Source organism: Chenopodium album, chromosome 19 (assembly GCF_948465745.1).
Source record: "Chenopodium album chromosome 19, dcCheAlbu1.1, whole genome shotgun sequence".
NCBI classification, from domain to species: Eukaryota; Viridiplantae; Streptophyta; class Magnoliopsida; order Caryophyllales; family Amaranthaceae; genus Chenopodium; species Chenopodium album.
The window spans coordinates 5,506,364-5,524,465 of NC_137852.1; the positions used below are offsets into that span (position 1 = coordinate 5,506,364).

The following is an 18,102-nucleotide window of genomic DNA, read 5'->3' on the forward strand; positions in this document are numbered from 1 at the left end:
CACCAAAGAAATTTTTCTATATCCTAATACTCTTTTTGTTGCAAATAATAAGACACGTAGGCAATATTAAAATTACAATGGTTAAATTTGTATAATATGATGATAAGTAGTTCAAAAATAATTCAAGAAAAATGAATAAAAGATTCTAATTTAATAGTAAATTGGCAAAATTAATTAAATGAAAGATGTGGTAACCAAAGAAAATATGTGAGAACTAATCAAAGAAATATTAGTTTGGAGTAATAAAATACAAGTAGTAATCCGAGGAAAAAAAATGTGCAAAACTAACCAAAAAATATAAGAAAGTACACGGACAAGGTTTGATCTTGGGCCTCCGGGTATTGCAACTTCATAAATTACCACTGAGCTATAATTTTTTCATGTATCAATTAAGAAACATTTACTATTTAACCTAATTTTAAAGGGGGCCAGCAGTTAAAGATAAAAGAATTGGTGTTTGGGCCACGGGGGCTGGGCCTCCACCAGCCCCCCCTGTGGCTCCGCCTCTGACCATGCACACAGTACTCTAGAAGTAGAATAGAATTGCGAAATAACGGGTTAGCCTGGCTTAAATTCCATAAAATCAATCAACTTCGTCTCAATGACTAAATAGTAAATACGGTAGATACTTGCATGTTGTGAAAGATACTAAACATAGTGAAGGTTCAAGACACTTCTAGATTAATGTAGCAATTTATAATGAAGTTTCTAACTCTCCCTCCATACCACCAAATATCAACTATAAATATGAGTATTGGGCGACGTGATCCACCACAAATCCTCCAATGCTATAATCTCCTACTCCATCCATAATAGTGTATTACTTAATAGGGTTATCATAATCTCCTACCTTTTAAAGATGGAGTACGGAAGAAAATTCATAAATTATATTAAGTATAAAGCTTTAATATAACAGTTTAATAGAACTGAGTTTTATGGATAATGATGAAAAGAAGTTCTTTGTACTGTATAGCAAAGAGAAAATGTTGGAATAAAAAATATCTATTTAAGAATAATCAAAATTTTACTATGATGGGTTTTATAATGTTATACCTACAATTTGTATCTGCTCCAACTCTCATATACACTATTTACATCATTAAGATCTTTCTAAGAGAATAAGAGGTGACTGAGAGTTTATCTGATCCTCTGTTCCATAAAACACATAGTATTGGCATAACTCATTGGTTGAAATTTAAAGAATGTCATTGGTCATGTTTCCTGTATCAAAAAAGTCGTTTTGCCTCTCAAATGGGGTAAAAGTCTCCTGATTGAATTTGGCTACGTCGTGTCAAATGTTAACATATATTATCTATGGTGTTAAATGAAAATTTTCAGCTTGTTTCTTATTTGGGCACTATCAGTTCACCATATGTCAACTCTTTTTCATTTGTTTATCTTATCCACTTTCTACGCACCATTAAGAATTGAAATAAGTTAAGTATTGATTTTAAAACTAACTTAATAATATATATGCAATTTTTTTCGCACGAGCACTAACCTAATATATTAGTATAAATATGACGGGTTATTCATTACTATATATGTTTCTAAAAATTTGACTCACTTATTCACGTAGTCAAAATCGAATAACTTTGATCATATTTAACGATTTTTTTTTTGAAACAACGCTGCGGATTATCATTATAAGAGGTCAATTTCCGCCAAAGTTGTCAAGCTTAGGGGGAAAGGACCAAGAGAAACACGTTCATTACATCCCCTAGTGTCCCATCGTGCAACACTATGGGCTAGGGTATTACCCGCACGCTTAACATGAGAGAAACAAAAAGAACTAAAACAAGACGCCAAACAAGAGATATCATCATACAATATGAAGATAGGAGAGAAGCCATTAGCTTTCGACTTTACGGCATTCACCACACTAGAAGCATCAGACTCAAGGTGCACATTGTTGAAACCCAATCTCCTCGCCACTTGCAATCCGTATCTGCAAGCTGCTGCCTCAACAACATCAACTTCCCAATCAGCCCCAATTACACGAACTGCAGCAGCTAAAATCACCCCCTGCTCACTCCTAATCACCACACCAGCCTTGTTCTCGTGCCTAAATGTGCATCACAATTCACCTTGACCATCCCTGAAGCAGGACAACGCCAAGAGTTTCTGGCATTGTTTGCAACCTGAGCTGATGCCTAGGCAGTCTTTAAGGCATATTCATTGCTCTCCTTCACGAAATTCACCCACCCACGAGCAACATCAACAGCACAAAAATCAGTTTTCTCGAATATGGCTTTGTTCCTACAATGCCATGATGCCCAAGCAAGGGTAGCAATAGAGAGCAGCTCATCCCTCGAAGCATTCTTCGAACACCATAAGAACCTTTCAACAAAGCTATTATCAGGGGCAACACTCACCTTGGATGCGAGAGGGCTAGCAGCCCATATTTCTTGCGCTGCCATATAACCAAATGTTGCGTGAATAATAGACTCCTCAGGGTCATTGCAAATTCTACAAGACTTTTCAGCTACAATGTGACGATTGAACAACCTTTCTTTAACAGTGAGAAACCCCTTACAAGCTCTCCACAAAAAATGATGCAATTTTGGAGGACATTTTAGGGACCAAATCAGTTTCCAGACCTCATTCATATCCGCCCCTTGCATTACAGCAGGAACCTTCTTGCAGAGCCAATACTCCGATCTAACCGAATATGCACCATCCTTGGATGGCCACCAAAACATTTTATCCACGGGGCAGCTTGGAGACAGAAGAATCTTGAGAATTTTTGCTGCATCCTCACTGTTAAAATTACTTGAAATAATGCTCATATCCCATTCGCTACAATTGTGGTCAATTAAATTGCTCACTCTTAGCCCCATATCACTATTTGCAATTGGAGTTGGGACGACTATTGCCGATGAGTTCCCCGGTAACCACGCTTCATCCCACACATTTATCGCACTTCCATTCCCTACTCTCCCACTTAAGCCCCTCAAGTAATACCCCTCTTGTGCCCCACATACTCCTCCAAGCATAGCTTGGGTCGTAGCCACAAGAGGACTTGAGAACCTCACAATCTTGAAAATTGTATGAATAAGAGTGCCCGGATTATGATGAACTCTCCATAATTGCTTAGCCAACAATGCTTGGTTAAAGCATCTTAAGTCCCTAAACCCCAATCCACCCAGAGCCTTAGGTTGACATAAGCTCTCCCATCGTTGCCAATGCATCTTTTTTGTAGTCTCCGTAGAGCCCCACCAAAATCTTGCAAGCATGGAATGAATATCATCAATAAAGTCGCCGGGAATTTTAAATATACTCATCATACAAGTAGGAATCGCCAGGGCCACCGCTTTTATAAGCACTTCTTTTCCTGGTCTAGATAGTAGCTTTTCCTTCCAACCCTGCAGTTTCTTCCATAATCTCTCCTTCAGCCCTGCAAAAATTGCTTTTTTCGATCTACCGATTATAGTGGGCAAGCCTAGGTACTTCTCATGTTTTTCAACCTCCCTAACACCCAAAATTTGAATAATTTCTTGCCTTCGATTCTGTACCACATTTTTACTAAAAACAACTTTAGTTTTGCTTAAATTGACGTTCTGACCCGAAGCTCTCTCATATTTGCTGATTATATCAGCTATAACCGAGCATTCTTGCACACTTGCTTTAGCAAAAAGTATACTGTCATTTGCAAAAAATAAGTGAGACACCCTGGGAGCGATCCTGCAAATTCTAGCCCCATGAATTAAATTACCATTGGCCGCCTTTGAAATAAGCGTCGAAAAAGCATCCGCACATAACAGAAATAAGAACGGAGAAATAGGATCACCCTGGCGTAATCCTCTAGTCGGGATCAAAGACCCCGAAACCTTCCCATTTATCTTAAAAGCAAAAGATACGCTCTTAAGACAATGCATAACACGATGAATCCACATATTCGAGAAGCCCAATCTGATCATTACCTGCTCCAAAAACACCCATTCCACCCTATCATATGCTTTGCCCATATCAAGTTTTAGCGCAACATTGCCATCCTTCCCTTCATCACCTCTCTTCATAGCATGAAAAATTTCAAATGCAACAATGACATTATCAGTGATGAGCCTCTAAGGGACAAAAACACTCTGATTCGGAGATATTACTTCCCCGAGAAATTTTTTCAATTTATTTGCCAACACTTCAGAGATGATTTTATAATTAAATAACATTGCAACAGCTTATAGGTCTGAATTCCGAAATCAATGTTGGCTTATCACATTTCGGAATAAGTACAATGCAAGTGTTACTTATTTCAGCCAAGTCCACATTCCCATTCAACCATTTATGAACATAAGCAATTATATCTGACCCAACAACATGCCAAAATTTCTGAAAAAATAAAGCGTGCATACCATCATTTGTGAACAAAATTTCAAATATTTAACGATTAATATAAAAGAATTAATTAACATGTGGGATCTTACTTTGTAATAGATTTGTTTTAATTAGTGTAAAGTTTTTAAATATCAACTTTATATAATTTTCAATATCTAGCTAAAGATTTTAATGGCAAAAAATGTGCATTGGAGACTGCGCAAATGCAAACTGAGTCGAACTTTTAATGGGTGGAATATTTTATTATATATACTCTTATATCACTTTACGTGGTCCCACTCATACAGACTCAAACTTTTTATTTTTAATTTTTATTTATTTTTTTTTATGTTTTGTGTATTCACTATAATATCTTCATTCCTTACTTTTTATCTCAATTGTACATCCACAACCACATATAATAATATCGTGTTGGTCAAAGTGCTATAATTAAAAACAAATAGAATACTTGCTCATTGAATAATATTCAGGCTTGACCCTGTTTCTCATTTGTGAATCATCATTATTTCTCAAGATGGCAAAATTGGTAAATAATACAAGTATCAAAGTTACCAATATTTTATTGTTTATTGTGGATGACTCATCCTCTTGTTTCTCCTTCTTCAACCTTTCTGATCTTCTTTAACCTTTCCCATCATGACAAACTCCCAGTGGCGGAGCCACGTTAGAACATGAGGGGACAGCTGTCCCCTCATTTTCAAAAAAAAAAAAAAAAAAAAAAAAAGAATATCGTTAGCTTAAACAGATGCAGTAATAAAATAAATACATCACATAAAGTGTTTATATCATAAAGATTATATATGGCCTGGTGGTTGATGGGCTTTAAGTAAGGCTTATGTCTCCCTTTGATCTAGGGTTTGATAAATCGTATTTATCGATTATTGGGGATTACATAACTTAAAATTGGGGGTTCACCAACAAAAAAATATTTTTTCGTTGATAATTTTATTAATATGCAATGAAATTATGAAACTATTAAAAGCTCCTCTTTTGCCATATAAAAATAATTTTTAGTCTTAAAAATATATATACTTCGTATATAGTTGTCATATTTCAAATGAAATTTTAAATATATAATAAACAATTTATGTGATTTGATCATTTTTTTCTTAAATTTTTTGTCAATTTATTAAACGTTCGAAATTTGTCCCCCCGCATTACAAATCCTGGCTCCGCCACTACAAAACCCAACACCATAACAAACACCATGACCAACACCACTAACACCATAACAAACCCCAGCCCCCAACACCACCATATCCGACACCGAATCTAAGTAACTAAAACCCCTAAGAAATATATATAAAGTTGGGGCATAATTAACCCCAAATGGTATATGTTTGTTGATTTTGTGAGTTTTCCTTCCTTTTGTTGAAGAATACCTCGACTTTTCAGTCATCTATTGTTGAAAAATTCTCAACTTTCATTGAAAGGAGAGAGAGCTTAAGTGAGTTTATGGGTTATCAATTTGCAAAAATGACACAACTAACCTCGCTAGTTTGAATAAAAATACGAAAATGCCCCTTTGAGAAACACATAATATTCAGCTATTTATATGCAAACACTATTGTTTTCAATTCAATGCAACATATTACATATACATCCCTTTTCCTTCACTCATAAGGTATCTAACATGCTAATATGAATTTAACTAATTTGTAAGGGATTTCATTCTTATAAGACAATAACCCTCCTTACAAATTACACATATGGATGGAAGAGTTGAACATGTAGAATAAAAATAAAAATCCTTTGTTAATGAAAGCAGATCCGTGAATCGGGTCGCGAAATCTGGATATGTGGCCGTTGTGTCACTCACCAATTAAGAGGATAATAATTATCCATACAAGCAATAGACTATATAGTATAAGTAAAATTGATTGAAATTGTACCCAAATAAACGCGTCCAAATAAAAGAAGCCAAACCAAAAAGCCCACAGAAAAGTATAAGACCTAACTACATCACATGGAGCTTCTATTTGAACATGGATCATAATAAATTGGTTGTCTATCCCTTTCAATTAACTGCTTTTCTTACGTTTTGGGAGTTTATTCACTTTCTGAAGTTTTACTTGCTCACACTTCTCGTGTATGTTTTAAAGCCCAAACTTGTCTTTAACTATTAAGTTAAATGGCTAACTTTAATAAGTTGATCATTTGCTATGTTATTTTTAATTTGAAGAAGATCATTTGCTATGTTTAATTCATTATACATTAGTGGATACATTTGATGTGTAATGATGTAATATGCATAAATCGGTGTAACAATGGTTAATTTGTTATATTTCATGTATATTTTTTTTCCGCTTTTAGTATTTTTATAATATACGAGTACCTATATGTATTCTGACAAGTTTATTTTCCTAATTTGTGCACGTATAGGTAGAATAACAATTGATACTCTCTTCGTTCTGTAATCATTGACATACATGCTTTGACTTTTATCACAACATGGTCTAAGTTATGACAATAATTAAAATGTGTCAATTATTATGAAACAGATGAAAGAGAGAGCGTGTGTAGGATATGCATGAATTTCAAATAATTTATTCTATTAATGATATTGGTTCTTTAAGCTTGGCTAAAAAGGTTGGAGGCAAGCTAGGTTGTGAAGAGGGAGCACCAAAGTACCAAACCATACTTATAGGCTTCTATAGTTAAAAAATAGGGTTGTGTTATAATGGGCTGTACATACATGAATCGGATTGAATTGGGACTACTTACTCGCATTAATTAACTTAAGACGTGGCCGTGGGTTAATTGGGGCTTGTGTCAGATTGACAAAGTGTTTTTAAAAAGTGAATTTAATTTCCAAAATAGGCTAAGTTCATAGCAAGTTTGATTAAGTCATACGCTATAAATTTAATCCATAAAATCATCCACTGTAAAAATTGGATCGCGTTGTATTATTATTAAATTGCAACTTGGGTCGTGGTTAAACAAGTAGCAGCTTTGTCCATCACTAGAAGGAATGATTCAATGATATAATCTGTTGCTTACTCGCTTTGTTCAACCATAACAATATGACAACATAATCACATCTCTCCATCTCGAATAATTCAGAAATCATACATTATTATTTACATAATTAATAATATAAACCCTAACTGTATAATAAGAGGCAGCAGCAACACTACTACCCCCAACTAACTTAAAAAAATAAAAAAATAAAAAAAAAACAGAAAAAAGAATCTAAAAAAAAAATTGGAAAATTTGTCAGAAACAACCTTTTAAAGTACCCACTTTATTTAAAACAACCTTTTAAATTTTTTTTTGCAACTTCAGACCACATTATAAAAATTTTTTATCAAAAACAACCAAATGCTACTTTCTGGCGTTGATTCTATTTTTCCCGATGTTGACCACTAGTGTGCAACGCACATGACCTCATATATTGCTTAATACACTAATTTTCCCTCCAATTTACTCGTACTAAAATAGGGATGAAAGAGAAGCAGGGGTTTTAATAAGAGTTAATTGGAGGGAAAAGAGGGTGTATTAAGCAAAATAGGAGGTCACGTGACTCGCACCATCGTGGTCAACATCAGGAAAAATAGAGTTAACGCCGAAAAGTAACATTTGGTTGTCTTTGATAAAAAAAATTTATATTGTGGTTTGAAATTGCAAAAAAAAATTTAAAAGATTGTTTTAAATAAAGTGGACACTTTAAAGGGTTGTTTTTGACAAATTTTCCAAAAAAATAAAATAAATAAAGAAATCATATAAAAAGAAAGTTGGTTATTACTCAACCGCGTCCTCCTAAAACCGCGTCTTCTCCAACTATAAAATAACTCTTTCACTACCTTCTCAAAAAAACCTTTTAATCTCCCCTTTTTCTCTCTCCTCTTCTCAACTTTCTCTCTCCTCTCAACCCTCACTTTCTCTCTCATCTCATCAATGGCGAAAAACTCAACTTCAAATTCAAATCCTCAGAAAAAATCTCAGACAGAAATCGAGATAATCTTCCAGAAATTCGACAAAAACGGCGACGGAAAGATCTCGGCGTCGGAACTGAAGTCGCTGTTACACGCCTTAGGATCGGAAACTTCGACGGAAGAAGTGAAGAAGATGATGGATGAGATGGACAAAGACGGCGACGGTTACGTCGATCTAACTGAATTCTCCGAGTTTCACGCCGGATCTGGCGGCAATGCCGGCTCCACTAAGGAACTTCAAGAAGCTTTCAGTTTATACGATAAAGATGGTAACGGTAAGATTTCAGCGCGTGAGTTATACGATGTGTTAAAGAGTTTAGGTGAGAAATGTTCATTGAAGGATTGTAAGAAGATGATTCAATCTGTTGATGCTGATGGTGATGGTCATGTTGATTTCGAGGAGTTTAAGAAGATGATGGCCGCTTGATTTATTCATTGATTGATTGATTGATCGATGAATTCGTTCGTTAATCTAGAGAGAGGAAGAAGAAGAAGAAGATTAATTGTGTATAGGTGATGATTTTTAATTTTAATTTTAATCTTAATTACTACTTTTTTTAAGTGTAATTTTTTGATTGTTAATTAGTGGTTGAATATACTACTGCTAGTTGATAATTTCTTAATTGACGATTTTTAGGGATTTAAGAAGGGAAAAGTATTCTTGTGAATACACTTTGCTTGCTAACTGGTTTTAGTTTAATATTTCTGATTTTAATTCGTAATTCTCTTTTCTTTATTTTATTCTAATTGTGGAGTTATTCGATTTAGATTCACTTAGGTATTTTAATCAATTGCTTGCTCAATTTCTAAATATGAGTTAGTGGAATATTGTGTTTTACTTTCAATTTTGTCGATTTTAGTGCTTGATTTGTGATGGGATTCATTTATGGTATGAAATTGACAGATACGGTGTATATTTGACAATCGTGTAATCGATATGGGAGCTAGTAGGGCTACTTGTGATACTTTACGGGAAAATAAGATATAGTATCGAATTATACCGTGTTTTTTGGGTAAGATTTTAACGTGTGAACTAGATACATCTAGGATAATAGATACGTTTAAAATAGTGCATGCCGTACCATATTAAGAAATCATCACTTATCAATATACTCGTATAAGTTTAATCGTGTTCAACAACGGATGGTGTAACAAATTTGAGTGCTTGCAAAGAAAGCGAGTTGCCCATACTAGAAATTTCATGACCACAGAAACAATCAAGTGTGCATTTACCCTATAATTAATGTTCACACAAAATAATTTGGTTAATTTTGGGCTTTTCCTCCATTGAAATTATCGTGACACATCATTATCTAGTGTATTATAATGGTCATCACGATATAGACAATAGACTCTTGAAGAATTGATTAGTCATGTGGCGAAAATTCAAGACATGTCTGAAATGTTCAATGGAGCGCGGCAATGGCATATGCCTCAGGGTTTATAATTGTTTACTAAATTATTTTGGGTACAAAATCAATGTAAATTATTCAAATCAATATTTGATTTTCAAATTCTCTGTTAATTATTTTAGTTAACAGTAATTTTTTATTTAACAATTACTTTAAATATTCTTTGTCAAAAACTTAAAACATTCAAAATAATCTCAAAATGAGATTGAGGGATAGAGCTTCCCTTGGGGTCGATTCTCACCCCGTCCATATGACTAAAAAAAAAAAAAAAATTATGTCAAATTATAATTAATCCCTAAGTAAGTTACTAATATACCCTGACCCTCCTATTATTTCGCATTAATTTATATTATATAGTATTACCCTAACTTCGTTTTGTCTTGTTTTTTCAAAAGACTTTCACGAAACAAAATTACAATGGATAAATTAAAAGAGATCGATAGAATATTAAATACGATATACAGATACAAAGTAATGTACTCCTATATGTCACATACGAAGTATATAACACAATTACTGAATTACGGTTAAGGTTTGTTGTTTAGCTTAGAACTTTTCTAAGGTTTCCTGCGAATGTGGAGCAGGAAGTGGAGTAATATATGGGAAAAGAACATGTCGTACATATAACCTATTCTAAATAATGTCAGAAGAATTTATCAATGAATTTTTTAATTTTTAATCATTAAAGTTGTTTTCAGCTACACTTCTTCAAAGGAAAAAAAAGGCAGAAAATCATCTTCTAAAATTCTAAATGTGGGCCCAAGCTCCAGAACTCCAATGCTCAGATTGGTCACTATTTACCGAGTCACCGCAACTATTTCTGTTGATGACCCACAATTGCCCCCTTAACATTTAAGTACGAGATTCCTAATTAGTTTATTTACTATTTAATTTGGTTGTTAACACTTTCTAAATTTATCTAAGAAAATGGAGTATTATTTTGTTAGATGCCCATATAATTATTATTTCTCCGTTTTAAATAGTTACAACACATTTTTGTGGTAAGCACTTTGAGACCAAGATTATATAGTGTAATTTTATCATAATTAAAAGGAAATATTGTCAAAAACTACCAATTAAAGTGCGTGTTTTGAAAACAACTACCTATTAAATTTTTTTTTTAAAAGAACTACCACAAAGTTGTAAAAAGTTTAAGTAGCACTACCACTTTAATAATTCCAACTAAAATATTCGGCATGTAGGTTCTACTTTTTACCTTTACCTCATAAAATAATCATCTAAATTGACTCAGTTACCCTTCATAAAGGTAAAAAGTGAGACCCAAATACCGGAGATTTTAGCCAAAATTGTTAAAGTGGTAGTGTTAGTTAAACTTTTTACATCTTTGTGGTAGTTCTTTTAAAAAAAAAATTTAATAGGTAGTTGTTTTCAAAACACGTGTTTTAATTGGTAGTTATTGACAAAATTTCCTAATTAAAATAAATTTTACACATGCTACGGGCCTATTCTCATACGTTGAAATTCAGTTCAGTTTAGCTCAGTTCAGTTCAGCTCCTAATTTCCTTCTCTTATAAAATATTCAGTTCAGTTTAGTTCAGTTCAATTCAGTTCAGTTCAGCTGAGTTTAGTCAATGAAAACAGACCCTACCTAACCTTTTTATAATTCTAGTGTTAAAATTATTTTTTAAAAATCATTCCTTTACCTTTACTTAACTATATGCTTAATAGTTGTGGTAGCGGAAGAAATAGACTTCAACCACGATATGTTTACTCCTTATATATCTCTACTCTATAATTGATGATACTCTATATATATCAATTTCATATTGATCATCTCACTTTGACCATCTTTGTTTCACAAATATAATTTAAGTGAGAAAACCAATATAAAATGAAGGGGTTATCATATTATCATTGTACTTTCGTAGTGTCATATTAATCTATAGTCGATTAAAGCATTGAGCTGATATAAATAATTTGATAAAGTCTCATCTACATTACCAAATAAGTGATGACCTATTAGCATCTAAAAATGAAAACAATAAGCATTTAGTAATCGTGTGTAGAATGTATTCGAACCGTAAGTGCTATAGCCTATAGCCATTAAGAATCTTAAGAATAAGGATTATACTTGTTCCTTCATGATCTAATCCATATAATAATCACTAAAAAAAGGATTTGTACACGATGCTTGACAATTAATATCTTTAGTTATTTCTTAATTTAAAACTTATAATAAGTTTATTTTTACTTTTTAGAGGTATGAATTGAAATGTGTTGAGTAGAATCTATGACTTTATTTTTTCAAAAATACTTTGAAAAAATGGTATTCCGTATAAAAAAGTGTGTGAATATAGTGAAGTCCAAATAAATCAATTACTTGAAAATGGAGGAAGTATTTAACAAACCCAAATAAGAATTACTGCTTGAGAATCAGAGAATGGAGTGTTAGTTGTGAAAGTTAAGAATATTTCACATCAAAAAGTCAATCTCAATTCTCAAACGTAACAAAGAGGTCAAAGACGAAAAAAAATACTCCTTATTTTCCATAAAACTTTATCAGATATCAGATGGGCTCTTAAGTGTATTCAACAAAGGTCATTTATGTCTCAGAGACCATTTCCAAAGCCCATCAGAAATCCTCCCTAAAACCACAAATTTTAAGATGCACTACAGTGCACCTAGAACTAGATGCACCACGTCTATGCTTTCGAACATTTAGTAAAAAATCTGAACGTGTAGTAAATACATCCGAACATCGCAAATTTTGAACATTTAGTTAAAAAATCTGAACAATCGCAATGCATCACGCCTATACTTTTGTACATTTAGTAAAAAAATCTGAACATTCACGAATTTTGAACATTTAGTAAAAAATCTGTATAGTCGCGAATTTTGAACATTTAGTAAAAAAATCTGAACAATAGCAATGCACCACGCTTATACTTTTGAACATTTAGTAATAAAATACGAACAATAACAAATTTTGAACATTTAGTAAAAAAATCTAAACAATCGCAAATTTTGAATTATTACGTGTCAGACAAATATTGAAAGAAGTTTTTCCGACTCGTAATGATTCAATAGTCTTGTAATACAAATTGAACATTTATTGTATACAAAATGAACATAACATTAAAAATTGCATGTTTATGTTCAGCTTTTGTGATGTGGTCATACTTTTTTTTTACTAAATGGTCATTTTTTTACTAAATGTTTAAAAGTATAGATTAGGTGCACCATGGTGCACATAATACTAATTGCACTAAAACTATATCAAAACTTCAAAAGTTAGAAGCTTTCCAAACATAGAGTGATAGAGGTCTGCGAGTCTGTTATTTGTGAAAACGAAAACGCTCATGTTGTCAACTTGTGTACTTCGTATGTGTTTATCAACGCATTTCGTCATTCAGTAAGGGAGACCGTGATAGACGAGGTTATGAGGATGAGACTGTATTAATCAAATTCAATACGGTAGACCTTAATAGATGAGGTTATGATGATGAGACCACTAGCATAACATTGTTGACAACTTGTATGTTTATGACTATCAACGCGACAACGCGTTTTGGTATTTAATAAGGGAGGCCGTAATAGATGAGGAAATCACTAGAATAGCATTAAGATCAACAAAGTAGCTAGTAGACGGAGCCTAGTGTTGTCAAATGAAGAATCAAGTTTCCAATGCTTAGAATTTCATTAGATATTAAGAAATATGCTCCCGACATAGATAAAGTTCTAGGTTATGAAGCAGAATGTCCAAACTACTGGGCAATGGCTTGAGACAACTGATGAACATGAACATAAATAAAATACGAGTAGCAGAAAAAGGTATTCATACTCCAACAAATGATGGTACATTATTTTGAGAATGTATATATTTACAGACAATAGACATTTGTTTCTCAGATAGAGCTTCTGGAGTTCCAGGACTTGAGAAATTTTACAAGCCTATCTTGATTTATTATACAGAAATTAACCTCTATCCAATGAAAATATCAGAAATGAAAAAAAGTAAAAGCAGAGAAAGCAGTGTGGCCAAACATGGAGGTCAAGCTCTTAATTACACGGCAGTAAAAAAGTTAGCACAGTGAAGGCCAGGCGGTAAGGCACTTAGTACACTGCATCAGTGCCAACGCTGGCAGCTCACCTCACTGCAAAACTATACAATCTTTTGGCAGCAGTTGAGCCGATTCACAAGACTCTTGGAGAAGTTCTTCAGCCCCTTCCTCTTCTTGTATGCAAGTCCTACAGGTTAAAATCTCTTTTAGACCCGAAGCTTCTAATACTACTGCCTTCACCTCATTGAATCTCTCCTCTGACAGAGATACCTCGGCCAGAAGCCTCCATGCATATTCCTCTGATGCCTTATCAAAATCCTCTCTCCTTTTCAGCACCATGTGTCCACTGATCTCCCACACAGCTGGGTTCACCTGTGTGTCCAGCACTTCTGGGCTCACTTGTCCCAGAGCTTGTTTTTCAGCATAGCACTGTATTTCAAAAGAAAACATCAGATACTAGTCTCTTTCCTTGCAAAGCGCAAGCATCTTACTCTCAATTGATAAGACTAAGAACAGCAAAACACTTAAACAGTGGTTTGAAAAAAAATATTAAGTGCACATTTGAACACTTAAACAGTGGTTGAAAAAAAATATTTAGTGCACGTTTGGTAATCGGTCATAAATGGCGGGGATGGTAATGGGTTTATATGTAATTTTGCAAGGAAATCCTATGGCCATTACCATGTCAATGGAATCTCACCTACAAATAGTATTTTGCTAACAAATTATTATTTTCACACAATACCACCTCTAAAATGGGAATGGATGGTGATGAAATTTTGTGAAGAAAATGAGGTATTTGGGGAGGGACTAGCATTACCATGGGTATTGGGAATCTTCTTCACAAAATTACGAATACTTATAAACTCATTACCATTACCACCAATTAATACTAACAATCAAACATGCCATGTATTGATGGAATGGAATACATAATTTCAATCATTTGTCAAACAACTGATTTCAAGAAAACATTGGCTACGAAAATGAAAATCAATCACATAATTCCATCAGAAACATACCCCTAATCCTGTCCTGCCTCAATATATAAGTCTGTATGAAATGATATATGAAGTAAACTTTGGAAAACAATGGCAGCATCCTTTAATAAATCCCAACAAGATATAGATGCAACTAGACACAAAAGTCACTAAGAAAAGCGTGACGCAATTTATCTTTAAGGTTGGATCACGGCTGCAAAAGAAAAAAGATTACCTGAGGGAACAAGAATATCCTTTTCCCACAACCAGATATGAGAATATTGAAAGGGACATTAGTACTTTGAAGGCGAATGCAAGAATTAGCAACAGCATCAGATAACTCTTGAATGGTGTTACCACCCTCAAAGACAAGCCCCCGAACAGGATACTTCAAAACCTGAGATATCACAACTCCATTACGAGTAATATCTTTTGCTTCAAATATCACTTGAGTTGGTGCTTTCTCAGCAGGAAAAGGCACTTGCAAGTAATAAGCCTGTCATAAGTAAGAAAAATAAATCACATGTATCAATAGACAGAAGTCAATTTGTAATCCGTAAAGTACTCAAAAAGATTTCTACTGTATTAAAAATTACCTGAAAGTGCAGGTGATTAATTGTGGCAAATGCACCTAAACTATTATAGCCAACTCTAAAGAAGGGATCAGCTGCTGCTTTTGCAAAATGAAGAGCAGCCAAGAAGCTTGCATGATCAATCATCTGAGGCAGGCAATCGAATATACGAGGAATCAAAAGGACGTGTCCATACTCTATCGGGCTCACCTGGCAATCAAACCAAGTTCCCATGAGCCAAACCATACACAATTCTTGTTGGACAAATTAATCTAATATGCATAAATAAAGAGCAATTTGCTTTTTAGGAGACAGCAGGAAAAGCAAAGCTGAGGTATACAAACAAACTTACATTTATAGCAACAATGTTTGGTGAATCGGATTCCGATGTGACAGGTGCACTTGGAAAATAATGAGTCATATGGTCGTTACTAGGTTCAAACCTTAAAAGTGCTTCTTCTTGGCCAACCTTTGTAAAATTGAACTTGTTAGCATCAAATGGTTGAAGAACCTGATCAACCCGGAACTCAGTGGGCCGTTTCTTCAGGTGACGTCCCTCATTAAGCTGGGCAATAAACCCATATCTTCCCGTAATAATTTTAGTTTCACATTTGGTCACATCGTATCTGAAATACCCTTTCCTCATCCTGTCCTCCCACTGACCCAGCAAGAGGTCATGTAGAAAGGAAATAGAAGGCCCTTGATCCACTGAGTAGGCCATGCCATTTTCACTCATAGCATCATCCTCTTTCTTGTATGCATATAAAGGAAGCTTTGACACTGAAAACAAAACCCAACAAATGGAATTTGAGATGGGGTAGATAGGATAGCATATTCTACGTACAAAGAACTAAGGCAGGAAACAAATCCACCTAACACTAAAGTGACCAGAAGCTTCTTAGTAATCCAGAAGTCCTTGCATCAGTTATCCTTATGTAGACACACTAGCCACACATTGACTCTAATACTACAAAGCTACACGTTCTCGATTCTCATGTTGTATCAAATTCAAACAACTGATGACACACACATTTACACTGGAAACAATGGCTGAACTACAGGTCTACAGCATATGTTCATCATAAAGTAATCAAAATAATCCTGATCTCATCTCTAAAGCAATTGCTAATGAATATCCCAATCCCAAAATAAATCTAGGATTGGACAAATTAAGGGGAACATGAACATAAAGTAACCAAAAGAAGTATGCAAGCTGCTCTAAAACCGAACACAGCCAAGAGCGAATCACGTAGATAAGAACAGCTTTACCAAAACAATTGTATAAATTCAGAATCTAAATCCTACAGAGGAGAATATCTAAGACAATCAAACTTACACAAGCTTCCATGATCAAGTCATGGGCAAACATATAAAGATCAATAAAGCAATCTCTATAACTAATCAATGTGATTACAATCCCAAACATGATAGATAAAACAGCACAATCAAAAAATGCACTTTTCAGTAGTATAAATGCAACAAATTTTCAACATTGAATAGTGGATTTTCATGCTACTTGAGCCATAAATGCCATGATCACAAGCAAAACATCAAATCATTCAACAAAGGCAGCTCCTATTTGATCAAATTATAAACAAAAATTCCGAAAAAATATCATGCAAATCAAGCTAAAAAAAAAAAATAATAAAATAAAATTAATTGCATCAAAATCAATACATACCAAGCAAGCAGCATTTCCCGAGGCAATTGCGCCCACAACCAAGCTTCCCAACATCATCCTCCTCCTGATAATTGGAAAGAACCGTGGGAACCCTCTTAATAGTAAGAGTTCTATCCAAAACCCCCATTTTAATACTTCCCAAAAATTCTCGAAAAAACTAGAAAATCAGCAAAATCTCAGAAAAAACCCAGAAAAATTTAAGAAAAACGACGAAAAGGGTAAGTCAGAGAAAAGCCACCACAAGCAAGGAAGAGGAGATCGGAAGGGCAACCGCCGTCAGAAGGCAGAGCACCCCTGCCTCCGTGAGGAGAAGGGGTTCTCAATTTATCAACACCCAAATTAGTCAATCGATCAAAATTGTTGTTTTTGATTTGGGATTTTTGGTGGGATTTGGGGGTTGTTTGAGCGTTGATCACAAGGAAAGCCGTGATTGAATATTGTTGAAGGAAATTAAAGACTGCAACTTTTTTTTTTTTTTTGTCTCTCTTTCTTCTTCAATTAAAGGTGGTGGTTTGGGGGTTTTTTCATGGAATCCATAAATTTTAGAAAAGATGGCGGAATTTGAGAGAGAATCAAAGGGAATCAGAAATTTAGAGTTCCTATGTTATTTTTTATTTTTATTTTTTGATGGCCAATTTCCTAAGTTATTGGTATTCCACGAGAAATCTACCAACTTTTTGGGAGTTTATTTTTGAAGGATTAGGTGCCTTTTTAATACTCGTAGGTGGATTTATACAAAGTCAAATTGGACATTTGGACATCTAAAATTGCAAATGGTGTAGCCTAAAAAGTATGTGCCGTCTAGAATACACTCGTGTTACACTATTACAAATTTACAATGTTACTACCTTTGTGTCAAAAAAAAAAAAAAAAAAAAATGTTACTACTTTGTTTTTTTTTTTTTTTTTTTTTTTTTTTTTTGACGGGTACTACTTTGTTAAGTTACACTATAACACTCAATCTGATTTTCCAGCAGAAATTGCCGCGAGAAGGATGATCATAATTTTGTTAGCCTTTTTGGGTTTTGTTGAGTCATTGTAAACCTGATCATGGAGTGGCTCGAGCAAGGGCCTTGGCTAAAAAAAATAAAAAAAAACTGACCCATATTAGGCCTAAGGTTCAAGCCAAAAAAGATTGTGCCTAAACTCGCAATTCCAAATAAAAA

General features: G+C 34.1%; 2 protein-coding genes and 1 pseudogene across 2 annotated transcripts; 1 reads left to right on the plus strand and 2 right to left on the minus strand.

The window, feature by feature from the left end:
• Nucleotides 1-1,644: 1,644 nt before the first annotated feature.
• On the minus strand, nt 1,645-5,593 carry LOC145593868 (uncharacterized). The gene is made up of 5 exons (XM_081650233.1): nt 5,471-5,593; nt 4,168-4,329; nt 3,924-4,067; nt 2,206-3,842; nt 1,645-2,065 (listed from the first exon to the last, which is right to left on the minus strand). The coding sequence occupies exons 1-5, from the start codon at nt 5,591-5,593 to the stop codon at nt 1,645-1,647; spliced, it is 2,487 nt and encodes an 828-aa protein (XP_081506359.1).
• A 2,530-nt stretch (nt 5,594-8,123) lies between these two features.
• Nucleotides 8,124-9,006, plus strand: LOC145594788 (putative calcium-binding protein CML23 pseudogene; annotated as a pseudogene).
• A 4,471-nt stretch (nt 9,007-13,477) lies between these two features.
• On the minus strand, nt 13,478-17,626 carry LOC145595356 (GDP-L-galactose phosphorylase 1-like). Its single transcript, XM_081651753.1, has 5 exons — nt 16,938-17,626; nt 15,609-16,036; nt 15,281-15,466; nt 14,920-15,180; nt 13,478-14,133 (listed from the first exon to the last, which is right to left on the minus strand). Exons 1-5 carry the CDS (start codon nt 17,062-17,064, stop codon nt 13,795-13,797), a joined length of 1,341 nt encoding a protein of 446 aa, XP_081507879.1. The 5' UTR covers nt 17,065-17,626; the 3' UTR covers nt 13,478-13,794.
• Between the last annotated feature and the right edge of the window lie 476 nt (nt 17,627-18,102).

Excerpts from the sequence above, each read along its gene's own strand:
- LOC145593868 (XM_081650233.1), bottom strand. The coding sequence starts at position 5,593 with ATGGTGGTGTTGGGGGCTGGGGTTTGTTATGGTGTTAGTGGTGTTGGT. Across the intron at positions 4,330-5,470 it reads CGGGGGGACAAATTTCGAAC|AAATTTTGGCATGTTGTTGG; the intron begins GTTTAATAAATT and ends TTATTTTTTCAG. Across the intron at positions 4,068-4,167 it reads GACCTATAAGCTGTTGCAAT|AGGCTCATCACTGATAATGT; the intron begins GTTATTTAATTA and ends TTTGTCCCTTAG.
- LOC145595356 (XM_081651753.1), bottom strand. The coding sequence starts at position 17,064 with ATGGGGGTTTTGGATAGAACTCTTACTATTAAGAGGGTTCCCACGGTT. Across the intron at positions 15,467-15,608 it reads CAAACATTGTTGCTATAAAT|GTGAGCCCGATAGAGTATGG; the intron begins GTAAGTTTGTTT and ends TTTGATTGCCAG. Across the intron at positions 15,181-15,280 it reads TTAATCACCTGCACTTTCAG|GCTTATTACTTGCAAGTGCC; the intron begins GTAATTTTTAAT and ends TACTTATGACAG.